The following is a 7555-nucleotide window of genomic DNA, read 5'->3' as shown; positions in this document are numbered from 1 at the left end:
GAGGGAAAATGGTAATTTTCAGATTTGTTTTGTTATTTTTTTCCCTTCTTTTTTAGTTCAGAACAGTTATGTTTCTAAAGACAATGTGTAATATCCATGAATGACTCTCTTTTTATTTAAAATTGCTGAGTATTGGATGTTTTGAGACATTTTTCAATCGGTTACTTATAATAAATACAGTCGAATGCAAGACAAGGGAAATTATGTCCTATAAACACTTTATTTATTGTTTTAAAAAAAAACAGTTGACTCTTATTTGACTTAAACACATTGCCTTTTATCAAAGTAGAACGACCTCTTCTTATCATAAGCAGTTGAAACTGACCATGCTAAACCAATATAAAAAAGCCAAGCAAATACCTACTGTACAACTAAAATGAATCCTACATACATGTTCAAAGCAACATTTTGTCTTTCGTTTTGAAGTTCAGTTACTAGAATACGTCTATTGGTTTTCATTGTGTTTTTTAAATGCAATTTAATGCCTCGATATTTTAATTTTGTACTGAAAAATATTCTTATAAACAGCTACCCTAAGTTTTTATTTCAGCGAATTGTCATTGGTACAGCCTTGTTGTTTGTTATTTTTATTTTTTTTTATTTATTTATTTTTTTTTTTTTGTAAATATTTTCAGGTTATTCACAATCGAAGAGTAAAAATGTTGTAATATACAGATTATGCATTAGTAGGGCCAATTGTCGTTTACTTTTGTCTCTTATTTTAACATTATCAATTACGTGCAAGAACAATGTATTTAGAAATCATGATATACATATCTGTCGATGTTTCTAAATTTGGTAGATATGCATATTAATTTTATTAATTAATGTTTCAGATGAACACAAATTAGACTGCTTACAATTAGGCTTCTGGCACAGAGTTATGTTGATACACGATTGAAATCATTACTACACACGTTTTATGGTCGTCATCATCAACTCGTGGATAGTTACTGTGAGCAACTCGACGGGTGTTTCTAAAAAATGCAGAGAACGCTTACCTTACTTTACTTTTGTTATTTTGTACGTATTATTTGGTTCTTCTATGTTCTTTTTTTTTGTGTGTGTAACTGTTTTCCGTGTCTGGTCTATTTCCCTAAAAAAACATTCTTTTGATTTCCGCTGGAATCTTGGTCCCTTTATACTCTTAAATCGATGGAAAACTCATTATTATTATTATTTAAGCACTTTCTTGCCTTCATATAAGAAGGTTTATTCCTTCTATTAGACAAAAGTCGGACGAAAATTGGTATTTAGTACTTCTTGATAAACTGAAACTATTTTAATGTTAATTACATTCAAAACACGAACATAACATAACGCGAATAATATTTTTAAAAGTTGTACAGCTGTTTCATCATTTAGCAACCTAGAACACCTAAAATCTTGCTTTGATGTTTTGTTTGTAAAAACATGACTAGATATTACATTACACATTATGCCTTGGCAGAAACAAGTGAAAGGGATTTCCATGCGATTCGAAACTTCAGTGTTGGGACAAAAGTAACTTATTATAAACTGAACTATAGCTAATCCTGGCCATGGGTGGCCTTTGAGCTGACATTTTTCATCCAAGCGGCATTGTTGTCTCTTTGACATATTCACCATTTTCATTCTCGTTATAGCAAAGTTACATTTGTTTTCATTGTTTAGATTTCATGAAAGCATGCATGTACTGAGGACGAATGATTGTTCGTGGAGTACCAATTTTCGAGGTTTTTGTCGGTTTAGTAGACCACGAAATTTGGTTCTCAACAAGAAGGAAATTTTCCATTCGTTTTATAGTAGACTTTTCAAATTCACGAATTCAAGAATCAGCGAAATGATAATTTTTCCCTAAACCACGAAAATTTGTACCCACGGATAAAAGTACTTTCACATTATATGTATATTAACATAACTTAAGATTTTCTATTAATGTTTCAATTGATGATCTATATTTATATACATGAATATGATATGATAAATTTTGATATATAATCTGGCGTAAAAAATGAAAAGTCGACATATCTTCATAGCGATCAGTATCATTTTTTTTTACATATTGCTATTAAACAGCCCTGTGAAGAAGGTATTGACAATAACCAGAAAGAATGATACAAAATGATACAAACAACTTGTACAGAAAGTAAAGCCGCTTTATTAATATGCACATTTATATCATCTCAATATAATTAGCAAGTCTTTTTTCGGGAGATGATGAATTGAGCGACATTTTGCATTTTTTTAATTTGAGCGACATGATCTTTTCAGCGACAAAACACATATAAATTGAGCGACTTTTTATTTTTTAAATTCAGCGACATTTACCTGAGAAGAAGGGAAAAAGTACTGGTCGATTCACTGAAGTTGAACTAATACATTCGAGAAAGGGCTAGTTTTGACCAGTGCGAACTGGTGGACCGTTTATGTGAATTTTATGTACATCTGTATTTAATCAATTAAAAAATATGTCGCTGAATTTATATGCCGTTTTTATATTTTGTATTGATTTGATGTCGCTCAAATGATATACGCAATTACTCAAAAAGCGTCGCTCAAAAGATAGTCGCTGAAAAGACAATGTCGCTCACTTTATACGCACCCCTTTTTTCTTGAATATAATTGGTTGTACACCTTCTTCGACTGCAGCGAGGATAACAGTATAAAAGCCATGAAAATATCATATACAAACATGGCTACCATCGCAGAAAATTGGTGTTTATTGTATGCTTTACCTGTATTATTCCATTCATTTTAAACATCACATATTTAAAACAACAATATTAAAAAAAAATATGGTCAACAATAGCCTTGTTTTACTTCGAATATTGCAATTGATGGCCATGCTACGTTGTCGCTTTTAATGACGTCATTTGTAATGCCGATCTCACTGAAGTAGAGTCTCAAGGGAAAACAATACATTTCAGAAATAATCAGGAGTAATCACTGATATTTCTATATCAATAGAACTTATTGAAGCATAAAAATCAAACCATTTACGCACAATACTGACAAATCCTTTGGAATTTTATTTGTTTTGTAAGTGAATGGTCCGATTTTACACAATGATAAGTTTTTGTTTTTCTATGATATATATAATAAAAGTACATACTTTTTCTATAAAGTATCATCAAACCCCATTTAGCGGTTTGAAAAAGATATTTATTATCTCCTGTTGTGAATGGATGAATTTTATTCTCATAAACTACAAATTACATTGTTTTAGAGGAACATATATACAATTATATGCATGTAAGTAAAATACAAACTTAATAAATTTAAATAATTAACCCGTTGTACTGACTTCCATATCTATCAACTTTAAAAATCTACTTATTTTTTTCTAAAACTATCATATATTTGTTGTGTTGAACAGATTGTCCAACTTAAAACTATTTGATTTTTTCCAACAATATTCAGGAAGTAATTTTTTTCTATCTAAAAAAAATATTTGCAAGATAGAATGCAAAGGAATTCGTCACCGATGTCATTCGATTCGCAAAGTTGATAGAGTCTCTCGTTATTTGAAACACCCTGCCATCTTCTTGCCACGATTATCAAACGGTGACTATCACATCTAAATTTGCATAGAGTAAATATATATACTTATCAATCAATGAACCTGCATAAAGTCATGTATAGCAATAGTTCGTTACATATAACATATTCAGCCGTATTATAACAAAACAAATATTAGATAAAGTTAGATATCTTATTGGATGCACGCACAGTACGAATGATTTGTTATCTTTATCGTAACATACATGTAATTAAAATGTGGAGTGATGAATAATTCAAGATTTGAGATATGACAAAAGATTAATAAGAGTCATTCTAAATTCATACGCACGACTGCATACTGCATACTGGTTGAATGTTTATATGACAAACTCAATCAGTCAATTAATTCCCAACGTTATTTGTTTAAATATACATAAGAACATGATTTTGTTTATTAAGTTTACAAGTTCTTCTTGAACTTCATTCATATATCAGAAGTAGGGGAACTGACATTCTAACTTCTTGTAAGTCTACCATTCAATTAATACTAAACGCGGCTTCTTTTAAATTATTCGTGTTATACATGTTACAGTTAGAGTTTTTAATTTTTTTCAATATACTGTTGTTTACATAATACACTAATGTTCAGTGTATGGATAAATATAATCATTCTAACTGTATTCTGAGGGTCTATTATATTCAACTCCAATGTATGGTCAATGAATGGGATTGTAAATTAAAATTAATGTTTAGTTAGACGTTACCGTGACGAATCTGTGACAAACAAAAATGACACCTGACATAATTGACAATTTAATCGATAAAGACGACTTTCACATTCACTTCCTTTCCAGAAAGATTCTTTAATTATACCGAGGTCAACTAGGGACATAAACTGGTTCTCGCCTGTATTCTAAATCTAAGTAGCGTATTGTAGTAGTCAGCCGAGAACCAGGATACTAGTGTCAATAGGTGTAAGATCGGGGAGCCAAGGAAATAGAAACTTTGTTCGATTACTACAAAGAATTAAATGACACATATAATATAGAAGCATTTCAGATATTTTATGTTCGGAGGCGTATTTCCACATTGCTATTACTGTTCTTGCAGCCTTCAAGTTCAAATCTGATATTGTACTTTGGTACAAACCGTAAACCAGTTTCCACTTTCCCCTACAAAAATCGAGAATGTAAAAGTCGATTTTCTGTTATCTAGATAGAGAATGACCGAGTCGTTTGAGCATCTAAAAATAGAAGTTGTGTCGTCAAACGACCAACAGAAAGTATTATCCATTCGAAAACCAGAAGATGTTTACGGCGGATGCGACTACCTTCCATACTGCTTTAGCCGCTTCATACAATTTTCAAACTCAAAAGGTTTTGCTGTTTCAAATGATGGGGAATATGTAAGTATATGTAAAAAACTGTCCAGTTTCAGTTTATAATTTCAACTAACAAAGATTCACCAAAATGTCAAGTTGACAAGTAATTGAAGTATGTACATAATGTAGTAGAGCATATTTTGAAATTGTGTTTTTGAAACTCCAACTTATATAATTTTTTACTAGTTTTTGTTTTGTTTGTTTGTTTGTTTGTTTGTTTGTTTGTTTTTGTTTTTTTTTTATTTACTGTTTCATATTTTATGGAGGTAAAGGTACATGTACTTTAACACTTTACGACTAATGCAGGCCACTACCACATTAAAATATATATACCAACAATGTAATTGAATGATCATAACTCATCTATTATATTCGTAGGCATACCAAGAAATTCGTTTCGATCAAAAGTGAAAGAATTTGTCATAAAATGAACTTTTATTGACTTTGATAAGTACTACCCACTAACCGAAGATAACAAGTGTCGTGGGGGCAGACCGGAAATTTTCTTGAGGATTTAATTCTTGGCATGGTAAAGGAGACAAATTAAAATATTTATGCTCAGTGTTAACAGATTTACGAATTAAAATGATTTTTTTTTCATATAATAACAGATTGCTTTTGTGCTTGTCAACATATTTGACGATGGTGATACATACATCCTCCGTTCTGTTCGAATTTCTAAACAGTATGAGAACCAAGGAATCATCAGATGGTTTTTAAATAAAATAAAAGATATTGTCAGAGGAACAACTGCGGTGAAATTTTCAATTACTACAACGATAAGGGAAGATGATGGCGCTGTTCGGCGTGTAAAGGAAGGGAAATGTTACACTGTAGTCGACAGAGTAAGATAAATGCTGAAGAATAGTTTAATGTGGTTTAAAGTCTTCTACGAAGAACTCATGCATTTAAGGACAATAACATGTATTTATTTACCATATAGATAAGTGTTTCTGTATACGTGTAACCGTGTATAATCACATTTGAAATATTAAATTCTGTAATTTCACTCTCGCACTTTCTTTCCCTAGAATGTCAAAACGTTCATTGGAAAGTTACATCACTTACAAATAGCCATTCTTATTAAAGTACGTGCAATTTGTAATTCAAAAGTCATGCATATAAAAGAATAAGAATAAGAATTACGTCGATTATTATTAATTTTTCAGGAAATGGTGGATTTTGAAAACGAGAAGGGAAACGATCTGTGGAAGACACAAACAGCGGATCTAAATATATCTCACACGAATATAACTGTTATAGACAAGACAATATTGTTGGACCTATTTGCTTCTACAGATGTGACGCAAAAACTTTTCCGTGAGAAAATTGTTGTCAGTTTGGTCCCGTTTCGACCTATAAAAGCCAATGTCACGCATATCATGCAAGAGACAAGTTATGTGATTGGTTCTAACTTAGATGATCAGGACCGTTTACTGGTAACGTTCGGAAGCCTTTACGAGGCTCTAGTTGGGACTATTATTTTTCTTGATATTTATGGAAGCACGACAGAAAATCTCGCTGTTCATTTTCGGTATCACATAAAGCGTGCATTGGAAACAAGTAAATGCAACCCATTGATTTTCCGATTATTTTATGAGACAGAAATTTCTTCGGACTTCATAGGCAAAGTAATGAAAAGTTGTGGTTTCATTAGTAGGAAATTGTCTGTAAGTGGTTGTTGGTGTGTGGAAACTAAACTTCACTGAAGAATCGCAATTTCAGGATAATGTCAGATGATGTGCATACATTTGAGTTCAAATCTAACATCTATATACTGTTTAGTCAGCCCTGACAATATTTATAATCGTCGGGGTCTGAATTGTCATGTTCAGGAATTGTACTGAACTTGAATTGTAAGAAATCGTTCTGCCTTAATTTTTTCTAAAATTATCAAGAATGATTCTGCGCCTCAAAAATGCATCAGGAATCGTTCTAAGTCCCAATACAATTTACATGTATATTAAATCGACATTAGGACATTACTAGATTACTACAATTCTAAAGAGAGGTTAAAAATGATATTATCCCTGTATTCGCATTTGCGGGACTACTCACATATGCTAATTCAGAAAAGACTTATCATTTATTCATGGCAAGTACCATAATATCTTACCATATTAACATATCTCGGAGTGGCTAAAAGTTTTAATCATGTTCTATACATATATAAGAGATAGGGCGACTGGTTCATAATTTGTAGTGATTCGTTATTTACCCAGCTTTCAGATAATACCAAGGTTGTATACGTCTACTAAATGTAAACTATGAGAATGATAGGATGCAATATTGGTACTACTTCTTGCCAACTACCTACATATGTACATGTGACTGGTTCCCGAAATCTTGGTATTACACGCCGACTAGTCATATGGCCACCCACCCCCCTTAAAACTGGGTAAAAAAAATTTTCTGAGATATTGAACTTTCTTAATCCCTACCCAAAAAGTTTCTTTGCTGGCACTTTTACTATATTTAAGCTCTCTAACCTAAAATTCTGAATCCACCCTGTAACCGATTAAATTCAGAATTCCTGCATCATATTTACACAATTTGGCATTAAATATAGGATAGCTTTTGAATAATCTCACAATTAATCATAGCTATATTTAACATGCTCTGGATGTGACTTTTCTATCCATGAATTGAAAGCTCACAAATCTGTATTAGACTGGAAATAGCAAAAAGATG

At 31.6% G+C, this 7555-nt stretch overlaps 1 protein-coding gene across 2 annotated transcripts; it reads left to right on the top strand.

The window, feature by feature from the left end:
* Positions 1-3906: 3906 nt before the first annotated feature.
* On the top strand, positions 3907-6742 carry LOC148605040 (histidine N-acetyltransferase-like). Of its 2 annotated transcripts, XM_088548259.1 has the most exons (4): positions 3907-4007; positions 4699-4888; positions 5476-5709; positions 6034-6742. In XM_088548259.1, exons 2-4 carry the CDS (start codon positions 4706-4708, stop codon positions 6571-6573), a joined length of 957 nt encoding a protein of 318 aa, XP_088404385.1. In that variant the 5' UTR covers positions 3907-4007; positions 4699-4705; the 3' UTR covers positions 6574-6742. The 2 variants fall into 2 exon arrangements, with proteins under 2 accessions (XP_088404385.1, XP_088404384.1); XM_088548258.1 differs by lacking the exon at positions 3907-4007 and having other exon boundaries at positions 4389-4888.
* The last annotated feature ends 813 nt before the right edge of the window (positions 6743-7555 follow it).

Source organism: Perna viridis, chromosome 10, assembly GCF_037379345.1.
Source record: "Perna viridis isolate PV_CMFRI_1.1 ecotype Kerala chromosome 10, ASM3737934v1, whole genome shotgun sequence".
NCBI classification, from domain to species: domain Eukaryota; kingdom Metazoa; phylum Mollusca; class Bivalvia; order Mytilida; family Mytilidae; genus Perna; species Perna viridis.
This window is presented reverse-complemented; position numbering and strand designations above follow the sequence as displayed.

Coding starts and splice junctions, on each gene's coding strand:
- LOC148605040 (XM_088548259.1), top strand. CDS start 4,706: ATGACCGAGTCGTTTGAGCATCTAAAAATAGAAGTTGTGTCGTCAAAC. Junction 4,889..5,475: donor TTTCAAATGATGGGGAATAT/GTAAGTATATGT, acceptor ATATAATAACAG/ATTGCTTTTGTGCTTGTCAA. Junction 5,710..6,033: donor GTTACACTGTAGTCGACAGA/GTAAGATAAATG, acceptor TTAATTTTTCAG/GAAATGGTGGATTTTGAAAA.